The 25,021-nt window shown below is 47.3% G+C and overlaps 1 protein-coding gene across 1 annotated transcript; it reads right to left on the bottom strand.

Moving 5' to 3' along the window:
• Positions 1 to 15,861: 15,861 nt before the first annotated feature.
• LOC144499978 (olfactory receptor 52D1-like) lies at positions 15,862 to 16,866 on the bottom strand. Its single transcript, XM_078222714.1, has one exon. It carries the CDS (start codon positions 16,864 to 16,866, stop codon positions 15,862 to 15,864), a length of 1,005 nt encoding a protein of 334 aa, XP_078078840.1.
• Between the last annotated feature and the right edge of the window lie 8,155 nt (positions 16,867 to 25,021).

Genomic DNA, 25,021 nt, shown 5'->3' with positions numbered 1-25,021 from the left:
AGATCAGGGAGGTTCATGAGTCACAGGGTCATAGAGTCATAGAGGTTTACAACATGGAAACAGGCCCTTCGGCCCAACTTGTCCATGCCACCCTTTTTTTTTAAAAACCCCGAAGCTAGTCCCAATTGCCCGCATTTGGCCCATATCCCTCTATACCCATCGTATCCATGTAACTATCTAAATGCTTTTTAAAAGACAAAATTGTACCCGCCTCTACTACTACCTCTGGCAGCTTGTTCCAGGCACTCACCACCCTCTGTGTGAAAAAATTGTCCCTCTGGACACTTTTGTATCTCTCCCCTCTCACCTTAAACCTATGCCCTCTAGTTTTAGACTCCCCTACCCTTGGGAAAAGATATTGACTATCTAGCTGATCTATGCCCCTCATTATTTTATAGACCTCTATAAGGTCACCCCTCAACCTCCTACGCTTGAGAAAAAAGTCCCAGTCTATCAAGCCTCTCCTTATAACTCAATCCATCAAGTCCCGGTAGCATCCTAGTAAATCTTTTCTGCACTCTTTCTAGTTTAATAATATCCTTTCTATAATAGGGTGACCAGAATTGCACATAGTATTCCAAGTGTGGCCTTCCCAATGTCTTGTGGAACTTTAACAAGACATTCCAATTCCTGTATTCAATGTTCAATGAAACCAAGCATGCTGAATGCCTTCTTCACCACTCTGTCCACCTGTGACTCCACTTTCAAGGAGTTATGAACATGTACCCATAGATCTCTTTGTTCTGTAACTCTCCCCAACGCCCTACCATTAACTGAGTAAGTCCTGCCCTGGTTCAATCTACCAAAATGCACCACCCCGCATTTGTCTAAATTAAACTCCATCTGCCATTCGTCAGCCCACTGGCCCAATTGATCAAGATCCCGTTGCAATTGGAGATAACTTTCTTCACTGTCCACTATGCCACCAATCTTAGTATCATCTGCAAACTTACTAGCCATGCCTCCTATATTCTCATCCAAATCATTAATATAAATGACAAATAACAGTGGACCCAGCACTGATCCCTGAGGCACACCGCTGGTCACAGGCCTCCAGTTTGAAAAGCAATTCTCTACAACCACCCTCTGGCCAATTTTATATCCATTTAGATACTTCACCCTGGATACAGTGAGATTTAACCTTATGCAACAACCTACCATGCGGTACCTTGTCAAAGGCCTTGCTAAGGTCCATGTAGACAACATCAACTGCACTGCCCTCATCTACCTTCTTGGTTACCCCTTCAAAAAACTCAATCAAATTTGTGAGGCATGATTTTCCACTCACAAAGCCATGCTGACTGTCCCTAATCAGTCCTTGCGTCTCTAAATGCCTGTAGATCCTGTCTCTCAAAATACCTTCCAACAATTTATCCACCACAGATATGAGGCTTACTGGCCTGTAGTGAGGCCAGAATTTAGATGAGCACAGTTATCCCGAAGGATTTTCCAGCTTAAGGTTACAGAAATATAGAGGATTGAGATCATGAAAGAATTTCAAAGTGGGGATAAGAACTTTAGCAATAAATACCAGCAAAGTTCCTGTAACCTAGCTTCACATTCCAGCTCTTTAAGACCCAATGTTATTCAGTTGAATTTCCAGTGTTACCTTTCCAATGTCCAATAATCCTGTCCAATTTGATGCCCAATATGATGGTTGTTCTTCAAGCCTCACTTCTCCCATCATTCCCATACTGCTCTGGGTTATATGACTTATCACTTCTTGACATTCAATGGCATTACCATCGCTGAATCCCCCACTATCAACATTCTGGGAGTTACCATTGACCAGAAACTGAACTGGACCCAGCCATATAAATACTGTGGCTACCAGAGAAGGTCAGAGGCTAGGAATACTGCGGCGAGTAACTCACCTCCTGACTCCCCAAAACCTGTCTACCATCTACAAGGCACAAGTCAGGAGTGTGATGGAATACTCCCCACTTGCCTGGATGGGTGCAGCTCCAACAACACTCAAGAAGCTCCACACCATCCAGGATAAAGCAGCCCGCTTGATTGGCACTCCATCCACCACCTTCAACATCCATTCCCTTCACCACTGGCACACGGTGGCAGCCGTGTGTACCATCTACAAAATGCACTGCAGCAACTCACCAAGGCCCCTTAAAAAACACCTTCCATGCCAGCAACATCAACACCTAAAAGGTCAAGGGCAACAGATACATGGGAACACCACCACCTTCAAGATCCCCTCCAAGTCACACACCATCCTGATTTGGAAATGTATCGCCGTTCTTTCACTGTCATTGGGTCAAAATCCTGGAACTCCCGCCCTAACAGCACTGTGGATGTAACTTCTTTTATATTCATTCATGGGATCGCAGGCCAGACCAGCATTTATTGCCCATCCCTAATTGCCCCTTGAGAGGGTGGCGGTGAGCTGCCTTCTGGAACTGCTGCAGTCCATGTGATGTCGATAAACCCTGAAGAACTCCTGCAGTGAATATCACTGCGATTGAGATGATTGACCTCCAAACCACCACAACTGTCTTCCTTTGCCAGAAATGACCCCAACCAGCAGAGGGTTTTCCCCCCGATTCCCATTTACTTTGTTAAGGCTCCTTGATGCCACACTCGGTGAAATGCTGCCTTGGTGTCAAGGGTAGTTACTCTCCCCTCAGCTCTTGAATTCAGCTCTTTTGTCCATGTTTGAACCAAGACTGTAATAAGATTAGGAGCTGAGTGATCCTGGTGAAGCCCAAACTGAGTGCCAGTGAGCAGGTTATTGCTGAACAGGTGCCGCTTGATAGCACTGTCGATAACCCCTTCCGTCACTTTACCGATGATCGAGAGTAGACTGATTGGCCTGGTTGGATTTGTTTTGATTTTCGTGGACAGGAAGGGTAGAATTTTCCGTCCGTGGGATTTTCCACTCCCGCTGAAGTCAATGGAGTTCTGAGTGGCTCGCTGCATTTTCCAGCCCCACTCCCTCCTTGATGGAACCATAAAACGCAGCCCGATAACTGAACAATTTTTCACATTGCTGGAAAATTTGGAAACCTCCACCACGAGAACTGCAGCGGTTTAAGAAGGTGGCAGCTCACCACCACCTTCTCAAGGGGCAATTAAGGATGGGCAATGGAGGCTGGCCTAGCCAGCAACACCCACATCCCGCGAAAGACTATATTTTTTAAAAGCACTATTATAAGCATTAAGACATAGGAGCAGGAGTAGACCATTCGACACATCAGACCTGTTCTGCCATTCAATAACAGCATGCCAATCTTCAGTCTCAACGCCACATTCCCTCCCACTCCCCATACACCTTGAATCTCTTTAGCTTCCGGGAATGCATTGACCTCAGCCTAGAATGTGCCCCCACACCCAAACATCAGTGGATTTCGAGTGGTTTCCTTCCTGCTTTGATCTCAATTCTAGCACTGTCGGTCACTTGTGAACCTACAAAGGGTGGCACTGCTGCCTCACAACGCCAGGGATTCGGGTTCAATTCCGGCCTCGGGTCACTGTCTGTGTGGAGTCTGCACATTCTCCCCACGTCTGAGCGAGTTTCCTCCGGTTTCCTCCCATGGTCCAAAGATGTGTGGGTTAGGTGGACTGGCCATGATAAATTGCCCCTTAGTGTCAGGGGGATTAGCAGGGTGAATATGTGGGGTTATGGGGATAGATGGGATTGTTGTCGGTGCAGATTCAATGGGCCAAATGGCCTCCTTCTGCACTGTGGGATTCTATGGTTCAATGATTCTACATGGGGATTCCTTTCAATTCTCTCTTCTCCACACCATGTGACTAGAATCACAGAAGCGTAGGATGGTTACAGCACAGGAAAGGGTAAAGTTTCAAGTTTATTTATTAGTCCCAAGTAAGGCTTACATTAACACTGCAATGAAGTTACTGTGAAATTCCCCTCGGCCTGCCATATCCATTCTGGCTCTCTGCAAGAGCAACTCACCTGCCTTTTGCCCCAACACCCTCAATCAATGTATTCCAGATCTTAATCATTCGCCACATAAGAATGCTTCCCCTCCTGTTACTTTAGCCTTAAAAAAACAATGGGGCACTCGACTAAACCCCATGTATCGCTTTATAAACTGTTAACTACTAAGAATTTATTACGTTCCATGTTTGGGTCTCAAAATATGATGGTATGTCTCAGAACCTGCACTGACCCTGAACATAGTGCCTGGAAATCCCCCACATAACAGAAGTGGCTGGGCTCAGAGGGTGATAATGACTGCAGTTCATTTATGAGGCATTCCAAGTGCTGAAACCAAGTTGAGATAAGGTCATTGTTGCACAGATGAGAGCCTCTTCTTTAACAAAGTCTTTAGGGAATACGGCAATCTTACAGAGAGAGATGAATAAAATTCCAACAACGGTTGAGTCTATTCCAAGAGCCGATATAAAGCAAAGTTTATTTATTAGTCACAAATAAGGCTTACATTAACACTGCAATGAAGTTACTGAGAAATCACGTGATCTCTCGCCACCGACTGCCTCACCCCATGCCCCCTGCCTTTGGCCAGCCGAGGTTACCCGATGCCAGTCGGCAAACAAATGAACTCTTCGAGACAAAATTGAATGAAGCTTGAGTGTCAGCCAAATGGGCTCGATTCCCATCTCCATTAGCTCTATAACTAACAGACAAATTTGTTTAAAGAAAGTAAAAAACTATTTATTTTAATGCCCCTCTGATTTTTTCCCCAAAAATATACTTTATTCATGAAGTTTGTAAGGTTAAACATAACAGTTCAAATTTGACATGACCTGAACTGCAACACTGGAGCAGTTTCTTTCAATGCAGCACACGCGGGGCCTCATTTCATTTCCATTGCAGGTTATATTTACAGAGCACAGTTAGATTTTGTGTCCCTGGTATACACAGCCTAAGCGGTTTTAGAAGGTTTCCAGCCTTTAACAGGAGGGTCTTACTCAGTGACCTTCCCCCATTGCACCTCCTTTTGATTTGATTTTGATTTGATTTATTATTGTTTCTTGCGCGCTATACAGACAAAGCATACCGTTCATAAAGAAGGAAAGGAGAGAGTGCAGAATGTAGTGTCACAGTCATAGCTAGGGTGTAGAGAAAGATCAACTTAATGCAAGGTAGGTCCATTCAAACGTCTGTCGGCAGCAGGGTGTTCTTGAGTCAGTTGGTACGTGACCTCAGACTTTTGTATCTTTTTCCCGACGGAAGAAGTTGGAAAAGAGAATGTCCGGGACGCCTGGGGTCCTTAATTATGCTGGCTGCTTTGCCGAGGCAGCGGGAAGTGTAGACAGATCAATGAATGGGAGGTTGGTTCGCACGATGGATTGGGCTACATTCACGACCTTGCAAGCTATATTTACAGTGCACAGTTAGATTTTGTGTCAAAGGTCCTCTGGTATGTACAGCCTAAGCGGTTTTAGAAGATTTCCAGCCTTTAACAGGAGGGTCTTACTCAGCGACCTTCCCCCATTGCGCCTCCATTTGTTAGATAACAAAGACACATATGTCAGACTCCTATTTATTGACTGCAGCTCAACCTTCAACACCATTATTCCTACGAAACTCATTCAGTCTGTGGATGGCCCGACTAGAGAGAGGACAAAACTTGACCTCCTCTTGGGAAATAAGGAGGGGCAGGTGACAGAAGTGGTAGTGAGGGATCACTTTGGGACCAGTGACCATAATTCCATTAGTTTCAAGATAGCTATGGAGAATGATCGGTCTGGTCCAAAAGTTAATATTCTAAATTGGGGCAAGGCCAATTTTGATGGTATCAGGCAGGGACTTTAAAAAGTTAATTGGGGGAGTCTGTGCGAAGGCAAAGGGATGTCTGGTAAGTGGGAGGCTTTCAAAAGTGTGTTAACCAGGGTTCAGGATAAGCACATTCCTCTCGACCATTTCCACTTCATCCCCATTGATGTAGACAGGGGCATGTTCTCCTTTCTGCTTCCTGAAGCTGATGACAATCTCCTTCGTTTTGTTGGCATTGAGGGAGAGATTGTTGTCATCACACCAGATTCTCTATTTCATTCCTGTACTCTGTCCCGTCATTGTTCGAGATCCAACCCACTATGGTGGTGTCATCAACAAACTTGAAAATCGAGTTGGAGCGGAATTTGGCCACACAGTCATAGGTGTATAAGGAGTATAGTAAGGGGCTGAGGACGCAGTCTTGTGGGGCACTGGTGTTGAGGATAATCACAGAGGAGGTTAAAGTTAAAGTTTATTTATTCGTCACAAGTATGCTTGCCTCGGAGTGGGAAAAGCCTCAGAGTGCAACCCTGGGAACAGCCCGTACAGCACAGAGTCCCCATCCCTGGGAACAGCCCGTACAGCACAGAGTCCCCGTCCCCAGGAACAGCTCATAGAGCACGGTGTCCCCGTCCCTGGGGACAACCCGTACAGCACAGAGTCCCCGTCCCTGGGAACAGCCCATAGAGCACAGAGTCCCCGTCCCTGGGAACAGCCCATGGAGCACAGAGTCCCCGTCCCTGGGAGCAACCCATAGAGCACAGAGTCCCTGTCCCTGGGAACAGCCCGTAGAGCACAGAGTCCCTGTCCCTGGGAACAGCCCGTAGAGCACAGAGTCCCCGTCCCTGGGAACAGCCTGTAGAGCACAGAGTCCCCGTCCCTGGGAGCAACCCATAGAGCACAGAGTCCCCGTCCCTGGGAGCAACCCATAGAGCACAGAGTCCCCGTCCCTGGGAACAGCCCATAGAGCAGAGTCCCCATCCCTGGGAACAGCCCATAGAGCACAGAGTCCCCGTCCCTGGGAACAGCCCATAGAGCACAGAGTCCCCGTCCCTGGGAGCAACCCGTAGAGCACAGAGTCCCCGTCCCTGGGAACAGCCCGTAGAGCACAGAGTCCCCCTCCCCGGGAACAGCCCGTAGAGCACAGAGTCCCCCTCCCTGGGAACAGCCCATAGAACACAGAGCTGTGTCACAGAACTGCTGGGGATGTAACTCAACAAAAACGGTTGCAGCTCCCTCCAGGCCTTTATCGCAAAGGAACATTCCAGAGAGTTGTGGGCGAATGTCTCTTTCCCACAATGCTGCCTCAAGGGCAAAGTGCGGGGGAGGTGAGACTTCCAAGTGTGCGCAAGGACATGACAGGGAGGGAGGGCCTATCTCATCACCAGCCAAGCTACAACTTGGTGCTTGTTCAATGGTTTCCGTCAATGAGACATTCTACCAAATAATTTTGACAGTTTCCTCAGGGAACCATCCAACAGGATCCACCATCTCCTTTTCCCACAGGGTCTGGAGGAATGGGTAGAATTGACCAAAATAATGGCGAAGTGTTAGGTTTCGATTGAAAATCGGGGTATTTCTCTCCAGAAACACAACCAGGATTTCACTCCAGATCTTCTGACATTTTCTCAAAAAAAAGGGGAGGGGGTTACGGGAGGTGGCAGGGGCGGGGGGGGGGGGGGGGGGGCAGTTCCACCTGGTGTATTGTGTGCATTTTTGGTGTCCTTATCTGAGGAAGGATGTCTTTGCTATAGAGGGAGCACAGCGAAGGTTTACCAGGTTTATTCTTGGGATGGCAGGTCTGTCATATGAGGAGAGACTAAGTCGGTTAGGATTATATTCACTGGAGTTTAGAAGAGTGAGAGGGGATCTCATAGAAACGTATAAAATTCTAACAGGGTAAGACAGGGGATGTTCAGAAAGAATGTTCCCAATGGTGGGGGAGTCCAGAACCAGGGGTCATAGTTTGAGGATAAGGGATAAACCTTTTAGAACTGAGGTGAGGAGAAAGTTCTTCACCCAGAGGGTGGTGAATGTGTGGAATTCACTCCCACAGAATGAAGTTGAGGCCAAAACGTTGTCTGATTTCAAGAAGGAATTAGATACAGCTCTTGAGGCTAAAGGGATCAAGGGATATGGGGAGAAGGGGGGATCAGGCTGGATGATCAGCTATGATCAGAATGAATGGCATAGTAGTCTCAAAGGGCCAAATGGCCTCCTCAAAGAACAAAGAAAAGTACAGCACAGGAACAGGCCCTTCGGCCCTCCAAGCCCGTGCCAATCATGATTCCCTAACTAAACTAAAAAAAAGCCTTCTGTCCTTACTTGGTCCGTATCCCTCCATCCCCTCCCTATTCATGCACCCATCCAGATGCCTCTTAAATGTTGCTGAGGTGCCTGCTTCCACCACCTCCTCTGGCAGCGCGTTCCCGGCACCCACCACTCTCTGTGTGAAAAACTTCCCCCGCACATCTCCCTTAAACTTTCCCCCCTCTCACCTTGAACCTGTGCCCCCTGTAATTGACATTTCCACCCTGGGAAAAAGCCTCTGACTCTCCACCCTCTCTACGCCTCTCATAATTTTATAGATCTCTAATCAGGTCTCCCCTCAGCCTCCGTCATCCCGGTGAAAACAATTTGGGTTTATTCAATCTCTCCTCATAGCCAACATTATGTCAGCGCTGACGAAGGGTCATCCAGACTTGAGACACTGGCTCCATTCTGTCCCCACAGTCAGACCAGCTGAGATTTTCCAGCATTTTCTGTTGTTGTGGAAGGAGTTGTTCCTGGCAGTGGCCGGGAGATTAATTTTTCAATTCCATGGAGACTCCAGGGCAATCTCAGAGAGTTGGCAACCCTAAATATTCTAATCAATTAGAAAAAAAGAATCGGGTGTTTTTACAGCTGATGAAACTCCAGTCTTGGTTTGGGACAGCAGCAAGTTTGTGAGTTATATGCGGTGACTATAACGTGTGAGGAGGAACGGCTGTCTTGTGGCCGACACTTCCCAAAGCTCTCCATCACTGGGGGTTTTCTTCATCTCATGTTTGGATCTGTTGTAAACTTATTGATAAGAGATTGATCGCTGTGACCTCCGGGTGCTCCGGTTTCCTCCCACAGTCCAAAGATGTGCGGGTTAGATGGATTGGCCATGCTAAATTGCCCCTTAGTGTCAGGGGGACTCGCTAGGGTAAATGTATGGGGATAGGGCCTGGCTTGGGATTGTGGTTGGTGCAGACTCGATGGGCCGAATGGCCTCCTTCTGCACTGTAGAGACTCTAATAACTCTGTCATTGTTTATCATGTGACTTCAGCTGTGGTTCCCCCGGCTCTGGACCTGAACTCGCATCTTTCTCTAGTTTCCACTTCTCTCTCTGCTAATGTCCTCTTCAAATCGATCTAATTAATGAGACCCAGTCCTGCTCCCTCAACACTATTCTCACTGAATAGCTATTCGCACTGACATCCCATCTTTTCTGCCCACTCCCCATTTTGGCTGCTATTGTTAATGGCTCTCTCTCCTCAGATGCTGCCTGCGTCTCCTTCAATCCTGCCAACATCAATCCTCTTCTCAAAGAGCCCACCCTTTACCCCCCTCCATCCTTGCAAGCTGGTGCCACCTTCAACTTTCCTTTCCTCGCCAATCTCCATGAAAGTCCTTCCGAATCCATTCCCATCTTCCCCATAACTCCATGTTTGAATCCCTCCACTCAGCTTTCAGCCCCCGTACCATGGAAAGCATCCTTTCTGGTTGTATCACAGCTTGGTGTGGCTCCTGCTCTGCCCAAGACCACAAGGAACTACAAAGGGTCGTGAATGTAGCCCAGTCCATCACACAAACCAGCCTCTCACCCATTGACTCTGTCTACACTACCCGCTGCCTCGGGGAAAAGCAGCCAGCATAATTAAGGACCCCACGCACTCCGGACATTCTCTCTTCCAGGAAAAAGATGCAAAAGTCTGAGGTCACGTACCAACCGACTCAAGAACAGCTTCTTCCCTGCTGCCATCAGACTTTTGAATGGACCTACCTTGCATTAAGTTGATCTTTCTCCACACCCTAGCTATGGCTGTAACACTACATTCTGCACTCTCTCCTTTCCCTCTGTATGAGCAGTAAGAATTCTCACAACACCAGGTTAAAGTCCAAAAGCTTTGGCAAAGCGTCGACTGGACTCGAAACGTCAGCTCTTTTCCCTCCTTACAGATGCTGCCAGACCTGCTGAGATTTTCCAGCATTTTCTCTTTTGGTTTTGAAGTCCAACAGGTTTATTTGGAATCACGAGCTTTCGGAACGCTGCCCCTTCATCAGGAGAGTGGGAGTTCTGTTCACAAACAGGGCATATAAAGACACCTTTATATGTCTTTATATGCCCTGTTTGTGACAGAACTCCCACTCACCTGATGAAGGGGCAGCGCTCCGAAAGCTAGTGGCTTGTGCTACCAAATAAACCTGTTGGACTTTAACCTGGTATTGTGGGACTTCTTACTGTGTCCCCCAAGGATCCATCCTTGGCCCCCTCCTATTCCTCACCCACTTGCCACCCCCTCAGTGACACAGAATCAGATTCTACATATACGCTGGCAGCACCCAGCTCCCCCTCACCCCACCTCCCCCAATCCCTCCAAGGCCTCTCCATTATCAGACTCCTTGTCCAACACTCAGTATTGGGCAAATGGAAATTTCCTCCAATTAGGTTTTGGGGAGAAGCAAGTCATTATTTTAGCCCCGCTATACAGACACCATTCCCTTGCCACATCTCCATGTGTCTCCCTGGCAACTCTCTTTGCTGTGGCTCTGGAGTCACATGTAGGCCAGGCCAGGTGAGGACAGTAGATTTCCTCTCCTAAAGGGCATTAATGAACCAGATGGGTTTTTACAACAATCAACAATGGGTTCGTAGAATCACAGAATCCCTGCAGTGCGGAAGGAGGCCATTTGGCCCATCGAGTCTGCAATCGAGTCTGATCACAATCCCACCCAGGCCCTATCCTCGTAACCCCACCCTGCTAATCTCTCCTGACTCTAAGGGGCAATTTAGATAAAAGCAAAATACTGCGGATGCTGGGATCTGAAATAAAATGCTGCAAAATCTCAGCGGGTCTGACAGCATCTGTGGGGAGAGAATAGGGACAACGTTTCGAGTCTGGATGACACTTCGGCAGAGCTGGAGCAATTTGGCACAGCCAATCCACTTAACTCGCACATCTTCGGACTGTGGGAGGAAACCGGAGCACCCGGAGGAAACCCACGCAGACACGGGGAGAACGTGCAGACACCGCACAGGCAGTGACCCAAGGCTGGAATCGAACCCGGGTCCCTGGCGCTGTGAGGCAGCAGTGCTAACCACTGTGCCGTTGTCATGGTTATCATTAGACTTTTAATTCCAGATTTTTATTGAATTCAAATTTCTCCATCTGCCGTGGTGGGATTTGAACCTGGGGCCCCAAATTCTTGCTCATAGTCTCTAGATTGCTAGTCCTGTGACAACACCACTGTGCCACTGCTATAGGCAATCATTAAAATTAAAAATAAAGTATAGAGTGATAAAAGAATTGCATAATTATAATCATTTCTGCATAAAAATAAGTTAAAAGGAGAAAGTTAGTTATGTTCTGGCAGCTTCCTGGTCTGCAGAAGTTGAACCAACATCGTCCCCTGCTGGAAAATCACAGGTGGTGCAGGAATACAATAACATTAATTTAATTAGATGTCCCAGGTCTTTCCAAACCAATGAAGTATAAGGAGACCCTCATGTTCGGGGTATCAAATGATCCTCTAAATCTTTCGTGATTGTTTTATGATTAGAGGATTGATGGGCGTAAGGGGAGATTGGATAGGCTGGGGTTATTTGCCTTGGAACAAAGAAGGCCGAGGGGAGACTTGTCTGTGTGGAGTCTGCACGTTCTCCCCATGTCTGCGTGGGTTTCCTCCGGGTGCTCCGGTTTCCTCCCACAGTCTGAAAGACGTGCTGGTTAGGGTGCGTTGGCCTTGCTAAATTCTCCCTCAGTGTACCCGAACAGGCGCCGGAGTGTGGCGACTGCGGGATTTTTGCAGTAACTTCATTGCAGTGTCAATGTAAGCCTACTTGTGACACTAATAAATAAACTTAAACTTTAAACAGTTCACTGGAACTGTTTCTATGATTCTATTCCATGAAATGCTGGGAGGAAGTTTCCACTCATGCAGGATTCTCCGATCTCATATGTCCCCACCAGTCTGCCAGCAAGAATGGAGAATTAGGCGCTCAGTCAAAACTCCACTCACTGCAGCAGGACCGGAAAATCCCAGTCGCAGGCGAGGTCGGAGAATCCCAGCCGCGGGCGAGGTCGGAGGTTGCTGGTGAATGTTTTGATTGCGTATAAAACAAGATTATGTACGGACTGCGCTCTGGAGAACTGTCATCCAGACTCGGAATGTTAACTCTGTATCTTTCTCTCCACAGAGGCTGCGGAGATTTTCCAGCACTTTCTGTTGTTAGTTTACATTGTTAGTGTCTGTGTTCACTCAGCTGTGAACGCTAAAATCTGCACCTTAATACATTACACTCGGCCATCGCATACTGTCATCCTCAATTGGCCTTTGTGACCTACTGCTCAAATACTGTCATGCATTCAGTCTCAATTCTGCTTCAATAAAACCAGAAGCTGTTACCAAAATGGAGTCAGCTACAAACCACTGACACTGCCCAGTGACTTCAAACCTTCTGTTACACAAACAGACTTCTCATTCTCCCGAGTAGATGTTTTGTTTTTGGATATCTAAACCTAAAATGCTCAGTTCCATTGTGTCTCTATTGGGATTGTGTTGGAACAGAGGTCACGCTTTAAGATGATAATTAAGAGCCCCTGTCTCCAATTAGGGAAGTATTTGGGCTTCATTGCAAGAGAATAAAAATGGTGTTCACCGTGGGAGCTTGGCATTTGGTGCAGAGAGGGAGGGGGGAGGGAGGAAGTGGGGACGGAGGAAAGAGGGACTGAGGGAGAGGAAGCGGGGTGGGGAGGGAGGAAGAGAGGGAGGTGGGGACAGAGGGAGGGAGGGAGGTGGGGAGGAAGCAGGGAGGGAGAGAGGGTGTGGGTGGGGAGACAATGTGTGGGGACGGAGGGAAGCGGGGACGGAGGGAAGCGGGGACGGAGGGAAGCGGGGACGGAGGGAAGCGGGGAGGAAGGGAGGGAGGAAGGGAAGGAAGTGGGGAGGGAGGTGGGAAGGAAGTGGGGAGGGAGGTGGGGAGGAAAGGAGGGAGGGACATGGGGAGTTGGAAAGGGAGTGAGGGAGGAAGTAGGGAGGGAGGAAGTGAGGGCGTGGGAAGGGAGGGAGGTGGGGAGTGACTCACGGCTGGATTTTATGACCTCACTCGTCCCAAAACCATAAAATCCCGCCTGAGGTCCACGGACCTTCCCATTGTCCGCCCCTCGTCCGCTCTGATTCCCATGGTGGGCAGGACGGTAAAGTTCCGGCCATAGAATCTTACAAAGCAGGAGGAGGCCATTTGGCCCATTGTGCCTGTGTTGGGCTTTTGAAAGAGCTGTCCAATCAGTGCCACTCTCTGCTTCCCATTTCCCCAGTCTTGTAAATTCATAAAATCCTACATTGCAGAATGAAGCCATTCGGCCCATCGAGGCTGCACCCACCACAATCCCACTCAAGCCCTATCCCCATAATCCCATGTATTTACCTTAGCTAGTCCCCCTGACACTAAGCGACAACTTACCATGGCCAATCCACCTAACCCACACATCTTTGGACCATGGGAGGAAACCGGAGCACCTGGGGGAAACCCACGCAGACACGGGGAGAACGTGCAAACTCCACACAGCCAGTGACCCAAGCCAGGAATCGAATCCGGGTCCCTAGTGCTGTGAGGCCACAGTGCTAAACACTGTGCCACCGTGCCACCCCCGCCTCAGTTATTTATTCAATTTTCTTTTGAAAGTTATAATTGTATTTGCTTCCGTTGTCCTTCCAGGCATCCAGAGACTGTGCTGCAGTGGGAATGTCACAGGCCTCATAATCCGGAGGCCCAGGCTAAAGTTCTGGGGATGTGGGTTCAAATCCCACCACAGCAGGCGGTGGAATGTATAATCCAATTAATTTTGAAAAATCAGGAATTGATCCTGGCTCCGATGAAGGGTCATCCAGACTCGATGTTGTCCGATCTGCTGAGATTTTCCAGCATTTTCTGTTTTTGATTCCGTGCATCCACTCAGTTTGAACAGTCCAGATCCAAATATCTTTCCGGATCATTGAACAAACTAAAGATTTATAAACATTTCAAAGCTTTAACTGAAATATTGATTTAGGTACAAAACCCATGGTGTGTATCGCAGCAAATTCCATTCCAAAAATATGCTGCATTCCAAAAGTAATGAAATAGTTTGTGTTGTCACCAACCTCAATACAACCAGTCAACCAATCACACCGATAGATTTCTAGACCCTAAAGGGTATGGGGAGAACGTGGGAGTGTGCATTCAGTTAACGGGTCAGCAGGGTGGAGCAGGCTCAAAGGGCCGAATGGCCTATTTCTGCTCCTATTTTCTATGTTGTTTGGTAGTAGAGAATGTGAAGATTGATGAAAAGGGGGAGATGCTCTTGAAGTTTTTCATCTTGCACTCATCAGAACAAATGCAAGATTGCCGTGTTTATACAAATCAACTCTGATTCGTCAAGGCGTTGCTATAGAGCAAGTAACAGATCAAAAGGCTCCTCAAGCTCTGGGTGATTCAAAAAAAGCACCAGGCTGGAGTATATTCCTTTAGTTTGTAGAGTTGTGGCCACCTTCCAAATGTAGCTGAGGTCAAAACGTTGTGTGATTTCAAGAAGAAATTAGATATAGCTCTTGGGGCTAAAGCGATCAAGGGATATGGAGGGGGGGAGATCAGGATGTTGAAATCGATGATCAGCCATGATCATAATGAATGGCAGAGCAGGCTCGAGGGGCCGAATGGGCTACTCCTGCTTCTAGTTTCTATGACTACACCCTCTGCTCCAACACTCTCTGATGAGTGGAAACATCCTCCCAGCATTTCATGGAATAGAATCATAGAAATCATAGAATCCCTACAGTACAGAAGGAAGCCATTCGGCCCACCGAGTCTGTACCAACCACAATCCCACCCAGGCCCTATTCCTGTAACCCCCCTGCTAATCCCCCTGACACTAAGGGGCAATTTAGCATGGCCAATCCACCTAACCCGCCATCTTTGGACTGTGGGAGGAAACCGGAGCACACGGAGGAAACCCACGCAGACATGGGGAGAACGTGCAAACACCAAAGACAGTGACCCAAGGAGGGAATTGAACCTGGGACCCAAGCGCTGTGAAGCAGCAGTGCTAACCACTGTGTCACCTTACCACCCATATCCTGTCTTTATCCTGCCTAACCCCTCTAAGAATCCTCTGTGTTTCAATCATATCTGAACTATGTACAGACCCAACCTGTTTAAACTTTCCTCATAAGGCAGTCCCTCCAAACCTGGGATCATTCTAGTAAATCACCTCTAAACTGCCTCCAATGGTAATATATCTTTCATTAAATAAGGGGACAAAAACTACATCATATTCAAATCAGTTTGACACAGTTAAATTTTAAGGTTATTTATTAGTCCAATTAGGATCAGGGGGGCGGTGCGGTGGCATAATGATTAGTGCTGCCACCTCACAGCGCTGGGGACTCAGGTTCGATTCCAGCCTTGCATTGCTATCTGTGTGGAGTTTGCACATTCTCCTCGTGTCTGCATGGGTTTCTTCCCAATGCTCCAGTTTTCTCCCACATTCCAAAGATACGCGGGTTAGATGGATTGGCCATGCTCAATTGGCCCTAGTGTCAGGGGATTAGCAGGATAAATATGTGGGATTACAGGAATAGGGCTTGGGTGGAATTGTGGTCAGTGTAGACTCGATGGGCTGAATGGCCTCCTTCTGCACTGTAGGGATTCTATGATGAGATTGGATTTCTGTGTCTGATTCAATGTCATTTCTAACATGCGTAAATGTGTGTTATGAGCTCAACTGATAATACCAAATTGGTTGTTAGTGTAGTTATTAACACACTCAAAGTGCAGTCCAACGCAGAATCGCACATAACATTAATGAACTCGCCGCCATATTGTGATAGTATAAACGCTGTTCCCCAAGGTGTTTCAGCCGGCAAGCAGAAACTGTGCTCCTCGGTGAGTTACAGAGGCCACGACCTGAACTCTGGTTTTAACCCTTCGTCCTCCGAACCTTTTCAGGAGCCGTTCCCTTATCTCTTTGGTCCTCATCCCGTATATGATGGGGTTGGCCATTGAGGGCAATATGAGGTACATGACAGATAGCGACACTCGAACGTCCGCCGGAACTTGCCCCACGCGGTAGGTCAGGAATGAGAACAAGGCAGTCAGGTAACAGAACGCGATCACCAACAAGTGGGTGCAGCAAGTGTGAAACGCCTTGCGACGGGACTCTGCCGAGGGGATTTTTACAACGGTGGTGACTATCCTGCAGTAGGACAAGAGGACACAAACACTGTCAAAGCCAATTATTGCACAGGCAAATAGCAAACCCATGGCACTGTTCAGGGTCGTATCAGCGCAAGCCAACTCCACCAGGGCCATATGCTCGCAATAACAATGGGAAATGATGTTGGACTTGCAGAATGGGAGTGGGGAAGCCAGTATGATGAGAATGGACATGGCCACCCCACTCCGAATGAAAGCAAGCGCGCCTAGTTTAAGCAGGACTGTGTTTGTAATAATCGCAGGGTAGCGCAGGGGGTTACAAATCGCCACAAAGCGGTCAATAGCCATCAGCAAGAGCAGGGTGGATTCCGCAGAGGACCAAAAATGAACAAGGAACATCTGGGCCAGGCATCCGGCCAAGGAAATGGCTTTCAGGTTGAACAGGAAGCTGAGCAACATCTTGGGGACCACAATGGAGCTGATGATGATATCCACAACCGACAGGCAGCATATGAGGCTGTACATGGGGTCATGCAAACTCCGGTCCAGAACAATCACCAGCACGATGCCAGAGTTTGCTATCAACGTTACGATGTAGACCAGAAGGAATGGAGCAGAGAGGAGACTTTCAGACCCTTCAAACCCTGGAAATCCGAGGAGGATGAATTCATCGTGAAGGGAGCCATTGTGATTGGTGTCCGCCATGTAGCCTCACCATCTACAGAGACAAAGGGGAATAAAAGTCAGACAGTGCAAATGAGACCATAGAGCATCAAGAACTAACGAAGTTGGTAGAATCCCTACAGTGCAGATGGAGGCCATTTGGCCCATCGAGCCTGCACTGACAACGATCCCACCCAAGCCCTATCCTCATAACTCCCACTAGGTGATGGCCTAGTGGTATTATCGCTTGACTATTAATCCAGAAATTCAGATAATATTCTGGGGACCTGGGTTTGAATCCCATCACGGCAGATGGTGGAATTTGAATCCAATAAAAAGATCTGGAATTAAGAATCTAATGATCACCATGAAACTATTGTCGATTGTTGGAAAAACTCATCTGGCTCACTAATGTCCTTTAGGGAAGGAAATCTGCCGTCCTTACCTGGTGTGGCCTACATGTGACTCCAGGGCCACAGCAATGTGGTTGACTCTCAATTGCTCCTCTGAAGAAGGGCAACTAGGGATGGGCAATAAATGCGGGCCAGCCAGCAACACCGATGTCCCACGAATGAATAAAAAACCCCACGTATTTACCCTGATGCTAAGGGGCAATTTACCACAACAAATCAACCTAACCCTCACATCTTTGGAGTGTGGAAGGAAACCGGAACACCCAGAGGAAACCCACGCAGACACGGAGAGAATGCGCACACTCCATCCAGACAGTCACCCGAGACTGGAATTGAACCCGTGTCCCTGGCGCTGTGAGGCAGCAGTGCTAACCACTGTGCCACCGTGGCATCGTCAAATCACTGTCCTATCAAAAACTCAAACCCGAGTTACTGGACCGTGCAAAGTGAGAAACAACCAGCCTTAAGGGGCCAATGGATGCAGCCAATAACAACAGCTTGCCTCCAGATAGCACCTTTAACATTGCAAACTGTCTGAAGCCACTTGATAGAAACAATGATCAAATGAATAGGGAAGTTATATCAACTTTGTATTGAACCTCAGTCTGACCACATTTGGAATGAAACATTCAGTTCTGGTCACCGTGGTATAAATAAGATACAGTGGCACTGGAGAAAAGTGCATAAAAAGGGGAAGGATAATGTCAAGTATGCCAGGGTATATCTATCCAGGGATTTCCCCTTGCAATAAATGACATAAATTGCCCCTTAGTGTCTCAAAATGTGTAGGTTTAGGGGGATTTGTGGGCTAAATACTTGGGGTTACAGGAATAGGGCAGGAGGGTGGGCCGAGGTAAGATGTTCTGTCAGAGAGTCGGTGCAGACTCAATGGGCCAAATGGCCTCCTTCTGCACTGAGGGGATTCTATGAGAGGCTGGGGTCTAGGCTGGGTCTCCTTTCTCTTGAGAAGTGAAGGCTGAAAGGTGGACAAAGCGAGAACTTTGAAATTATGAACAGTTTTGATAAAATAGACACAAAGGGCGGAGTTTTCCTGTCCCGCCCGTCATGGGAATCCCCCGAACCCAGACATCTTGGGACAGTTTTGCATAGCCAATCAACCTAACCTACACATCTTTGGAGTGTGGGAGGAAACTGGAGCACCCGAAGGAAACCCATGGGGAGAACATGCAGACTCCACACACGGGCGGCACGGTAGCACGGTAGCACAGTGGTTAGCACTGCTGCTTCACAGCTTCAGGGACCTGGGTTCGATTCCCGGCTTGGGTCACTGTCTGTGTGGAGTTTGCACGTTCTTCCTGTGTCTGCATGGGTTTCCTCCGGGTGCTCCGGTTTCCTCTCACAGTCCAAAGATGTGCGGGTTAGGTTAATTGGCCATGCTAAATTGCCCCTTAGTGTCCCGGGATCCGTAGGTTAGAGGGATTAGCGGGTAAATATGTGGGGATAGGGCCTGGGTGGGATTGTGGTCGGTGCAGACTCGATGGGCCGAATGGCCTCTTTCTGGACTGTAAGGTTTCTATGATTTCTATGAGAGTAACCCAAAGCCAGAATCAAACCCGGATCCCTGGCGCTGTGAGGCAACAGTGCTAACCACTGTGCCACCATGCCGCCCTATGGGTGAGTTCTCATTCATTCTCCTCACACCCTAACAACATAAACTTCAAATCATTCCTCTCTGACATCTTTCGCTCACTTCTCCTTACAGACATCTCAGTTCCACATTCCACATTCTGCCCATTTTCTGGGTAAAATAAGTTTCTCCTCAACTTCCCACTGATATAAACTGGGACCGAGAGAGAAAGGACAAAGCAGCTGCTTCGGTCGAATCGGAGCACCTGTGAATCGCACCTCTGTAAAATAAATCACATTCTTCCATCGTGTTTTATAGAAGAGAGAAATCACTCCAGCTTTTATCTTTGAAGAACTTCACTGCAAAATGACCCATACTAAATGTCCAAGGGATAGAATTGTAATTGACGTTGAAAACAAAACGCAGAAATACAGTCGCCTCTGGGGCAGACTCAGGCGTTGCTGTCCCACCGAGAAGCTGACTTTCTCTTGTCATAACATATGGTTGACCTTCAACAGCCAGCTTGCTGCATCAAACCTGGGTGAGGACATCTTGAGATGGGCAATAAATGCCCACATCCCAAGAATGAGTATGTAAAAACATCATTAGACAGGGAGAGGGAGAGAGACAGAATTGACAGAGTTGTCACTGTTCAGTTACCTGTAACACTTGCCACCGACACAATAAGGAACTCCGAAGGAATTGTGTCTGGGAGCTCATCAAAGCTCAGGTCATTAAAGCTTTTGATTCTCTTTAGCTACTTGTCCAGGCTATATTTATTTCAGGCGATGTGTTACCCTGGGGATTGAATCCCAACAGGTCACTGATTATGTAGGGATCCAACTATTTATAAATATATAATTATTGAAGGTACTCTTAAATACTATTTAAGGTTGTGAATGCTGAAACATTCCTATTTGTAGAATATGCAACAGGAGGCAGATTTTAATCTTAATTTATTAAAATAGCAAATGCTATTCTTGTTGAAGGTGTACAAGACATTGGTAAGGCCACACTCGGAATACTGTGTACAGTTCTGGTCACCCTATTATAGAAAGGATATTATTAAACTAGAAAGAGTGCAGAAAAGATTTACTAGGATGCTACCGGGGCTTGATGGATTGAGTTATAAGGAGAGGCTGGATAGATTGGGACTTTTTTCTCTGGAGCGTAGAAGGCTAAGGGGTGATCTTATAAAGGTCTATAAAATAATGAGGGGATAGATCAGCGGGATAGTCAATATCTTTTCCCAAAGGTAGGGGAGTCTAAAACTAGAGGGCATAGGTTTAAGGTGAGAGGGGAGAGATACAAAAGTGTCCAGAGGGACAATTGTTTCACACAGAGGGTGGTGAGTGTCTGGAACAAGCTGCCAGAAGTAGTAGTAGTGGCGGGTACAGTTTTGTCTTTTAAAAAGCGTTTGGACAGTTACATGGGTAAGATGGGTATAGAGGGATATGGGCCAAATGCAGGCAATTGGGACTAGCTTACGGGTTTAAAAAAAAGAGCGGCTTGGAATAGTTGGTCCATATTTCCATGCTATAAACCTCTATGACTCTATAACTCTATTCAAAAATGGAGGAAGACAGAAAGTGGGAAACTACATGCCAGTTAGCTTAACATCTGTCATAGGGAAAATAAGAACATAACATAAGAACGAGGAGCAGGAGTCGGCCAACTGGCCCCTCGAGCCTGCTCCGCCATTCAGCAAGATCAGGGCTAATCTTTTCCAGTTACCCACCCGATCACCCTTAATTCCTTTAATGTTCAAAAATCATCTACCTTTGCCTTATAAATATTCAACGAGGTAGCCTCAACTGCTTCACTGGGCAGGGAATTCCACAGATTCACAACCCTTTGGGTGAAGACGTTTCTCCTCAACTCAGTCCTAAATCTACTTCCCCTTATTTTGAGGCCATGTCCCCTAGTTCTAGTTTCACCCGCCAGTGGAAACAACTTCCCTGCTTCTATCTTATCTATTCCCTTCATAATCTTATATGTTTCGATAAGATCTCCCCTCATTCTTCTGAATTCCAATGAATATAGTCCCTGTCTACTCAGTCTCTCTTCAGAAGCCAACCCTCTCAACTCCGGAATCAACCTAGTGAATCTCCTCTGCACCCCCTCCAATGCCAGTATATCCTTTCTCAAGTAAGGAGACCAAAACTGTACACAGTACTCCAGGTGTGGCCTCACCAGTACCTTATACAGCTGCAGCATAACCTCACTGTTTTTAAACTCCATCCTTCTAGCAATGAAGGACAAAATTCCATTTGCCCTCTTAATTACCTGCTGTACCTGCAAACCAACTTTTTGTGATTCATGTATAAGGACACCCAGGTCCCTCTGCACAGCAGCATGCTGCAATTTTTTACCATTTAAATAATAATAAATTTTGCTGTTATTTCTACCAAAATGAATGACCTCACATTTACCAACATTGTACTCCATCTGCCAGACCCTCGCCCACTCACTTAGACTATCTATATCCCTTTGCAGACTTTCAGCATCCTCTGCACACTTTGCTCTGCCACTCATCTTAGTCTCATCTGCGAATTCTGACACACGACACTTGGTCCCCAACTCCAAATCATCGATGTAAATTGTAAACAATTGCGGTCCCAACACTGATCCCTGAGGCACACCACTAGTCACTGATCGCCAACCAGAACAACACCCATTTACCCCCACTCTTTGCTTTCTGTTAGTTAACCAATCCTCTATCCATGCTAATACATTACCTGTAATACTGTGAACCTTTATCTTATGTAGCAGTCTTTTGCGGGAGACCTTGTCAAATGCCTTCTGGAAATCCAGATACACCACATCCACAGGTTTCCCATTGTCCACTGCACATGTAATGTTTTCAAAGAATTCCACCAAATTAGTCAAACATGACCTGCCCTTCATGAACCCATGCTGCGTTTTACCAATGGGACAATTTATATCCAGATGTCTCACTATTTCTTCCTTGATGATAGATTCAAGCATTTTCCCTACTACAGAAGTTAAGCTAACCGACCTATAGTTACCCGCCTTTTGTCTACCTCCTTTTTTAAACAGTGGCATCACATTTGCTGTTTTCCAATCTGTGGGAACCACCCCAGAGTCCAGCGAATTTTGGTAAATTACCACGAGTGCATTTGCTATTTCTCCCGCCATCTCTTTTAGTGCCCTGGGATGCATTCCATCAGGACCAGGAGACTTGTCTACCTTTAGCCCCATTAACTTGCCTAACACTATTACTTTAGTGATAATAATCATTTCTCGGTCCTCACCTGCCATAGCCTTCCTGTCATCAATTTTTGGCATGTTATTTGTGTCTTCCACTGTGAAGACCGACACAAAATACCTGTTCAATGCCTCAGCCATTTCCTCATTTCCAGTTATTACATCCCCCTTCTCATCCTCTAAAGGACCAATATTTACTTTAGCCACTCTTTTTTGTTTTATATATTTGTAGAAACTTTTGCTATCTGTTTTTATATTCTGAGCTAATTAACTCTCATAATCAATCTTACTTTTCTTTATAGCTAGTTTCCCACTAATCTTTGCCACTTTTTTATGCATTTTCTTTCAATTTGATATCCTCCTTTATTTCCTTGGATATCCATGGCTGATTATCTCTTTTTCTATAGTCCTTCCTTATCACTGGTATATACTTTTGCTGAGCACTGTGAAAGATCACTTCTAAAGTCCTCCACTGTTCCTCAATTGTCCCACCAGAAAGTTTTTGCTCCCAGTCTACCTTAGCCAACTCCTCCCTCATCCCTTTGTAGTCTCCTTTGTTTAAGCACAAGACACTGGTATTGGATTTTACCTTCTCACGCTCCATCTGTATTTTAAATTCAACCATACTGTGATCACTTCTTCCAAGAGGATCCCTAACTGTAAGATCATTAATTATTCCCGTCTCATTACAAAACCAGATCTAGGATAGCTTGCTCCCTCGTAGGTTCCATTATACGCAGTTCAAGGAAACTATCGCGGATACATTCTATGAACTCCTCCTCAAGGCTGCCTTGGCAGACTTGGTTTGACCAAATGTTAGAAGTCATTATTAAAGATGTTATAACTAGACACTTAGAAAAATTCAAGGTAATCAGATGAGTCTCACTTGGTTTGTTCTCACTGGAATGACAGAGGTTGAGGGGCGACCTGATAGAAGTCTACAAGATTGAGAGGCATGGACAGAGTGGATAGTCAGAAGCTTTTTCCCAGGGTGGAAGAGTCAATTACTGGGGGGCATAGGTTTAAGGTGCGAGGGGCAAGTTTTAAAGGAGATGTACGAGGCAAGTTTTATTACACAGAGGGTGGTGGGTGCCTGGAACTTGCTGCCTGGAGAGGTAGTGGAAGCCGATACGATAGTGAGTTTTAAAAAATTCTAAATGCTGAATTCGTGTGAAAACTGGATTAATTCACGCTGTTTTTATCAGTGGGAGTTCAGAGAAGAATCTCTCACACTCTGTGCAGTGCAGAGGTCACCAGCGTGAATCGTGTGGAAAATCAGAGGCAGGGCTTATGCCCCACTGGAGAGGCTGGCAGCATAGCGTTGAGTGGGCCATTGCGCATGAGCTGGTCTGTCAGCACCGAGAACGACACATGTGCAATAGCCCGTCTGCTGGCCTCCCGATCGCTGGCCAGCCCCACAACCCCCACAGTGCTGGCCCTCCAACCCCCATGGCCTGATTGCTGGCCCCCCCGACCATTCCCGGGCCATCCCGCCTCGATCACTGCCCCCTCCCTGCAGCCCCTATCTCCCGTTCAACACCCCTGACCCTGCGCCCCCCTTTCCCCCGGCAGGCCGAAACTCCACCACCCCAATGGCCAACCCCAATTGCTGGCCTCCCTCCCTCTGCTCACGATCTGTATGCAGAGTGGCAGCGGGACCCCCACCTCCCACCCCTACTGATCGCCCCCAGAGGCCCCGAGCCTCAGACCCCACCCCCATTAGACCCCACCCCCTTGGGACTGCCCCATGCCTGATGGACAGTGCCAAGGTGCTCCCTGGGCATTGGCACTTTGCCCTTTGGGCAGTGGCAAGGGGCCCAGGCAGGCACTGCCAGGGTGCCAATGCCCAGGGGGCACCACCCATGCGCCGCCCCACTCCCTGGGGGCTTTGATAGCCCCACTTCACTCCAGTGGGGTCGGGCCACTAGCTCCCCAAAAGTGGGGAGCTCCTGTAATCCCCGCTGGAGTGAACCACTCATGGCGGGGTGGGAGAGAGACTAGTGGGTCCAGAGACTTTAGTTCCAGGCCCATTAATGATATTTAAATTAGATTTGCTTGCTCCTTTGTGTGCCGAATGCAGCCCTGCCCCTTTTTCCAGTGCGGAACTGACGCTGCCAGAAATCTGGCGCTGGGAGAGGCACTTGGGGCCGGACGCCCAGTGCGGATCACGCTAATCCAACCCCGCTGAAATCTCCCAGGCCATTGTGCTAAAAACTTGAGGCAGCGGGAGAATCACCCCCAGAATCTTTCTGGATGCATCGCTGGGTTTTCAGGCCAAATCTTCTAACACACTGCCACGAGAATCTCGTTTCCCAACTCTGGCGAGACGTTGCATCTGTGTTGCCGTTTGCGTCAGGGTGGACCCAGGCATTGTTAAAATCTCAGATAATTGATATGCATCAAAAGTGATGCGCTACTCAAACACGAGGCCTGAAGCTCAGTAAATGAAAGGCTTTTATTTACTGTAACGAAGCTACCAGAACTTATATACACTATCCCAGACTGAAGGGGTCCCGGCCAGAGCAGGGACTCTTATACCTCTCCCAGGAGGCGGAGCCCAACTGGGATGTGCCACAACACTACAGTACAAAGGTGTAACAACCCCACCCTAACCCCAACAGCAACAATAGCACAACCCAACAGTAACATATGTACATCCTTGTAGTACTGGCCAGCCCCTGGCTCAGTACTATCCAGTGGGAACCAACGATGGTTCACCACAAAAAGCTAAATAAAGAGATTCCTGACCTCCTTACAATATTTTGATTTTGATTTGATTTGATTTGATTTATTAGTGTCACATGTATTAGTATACAGTGAAAAATATTGTTTCTTGCACGCTATACAGACAAAGCATACCGTTCATAGGGAAGGAAAGGAGACAGTGCAGAATGTAGTGTTACCGTCATAGCTAGGGTGTAGAGAAAGATCAACTTAATGCAAGGTAGGTCCATTCAAAAGTCTGACA

Source organism: Mustelus asterias, chromosome 10 (assembly GCF_964213995.1).
Source record: "Mustelus asterias chromosome 10, sMusAst1.hap1.1, whole genome shotgun sequence".
In the NCBI taxonomy this organism is placed as follows: domain Eukaryota; kingdom Metazoa; phylum Chordata; class Chondrichthyes; order Carcharhiniformes; family Triakidae; genus Mustelus; species Mustelus asterias.
The sequence above is the reverse complement of the archived record's forward strand: the minus strand, read 5'-3'. Positions and strand labels throughout refer to the sequence as shown.

Coding starts and splice junctions, on each gene's coding strand:
- LOC144499978 (XM_078222714.1), bottom strand. CDS start 16,866: ATGGCGGACACCAATCACAATGGCTCCCTTCACGATGAATTCATCCTC.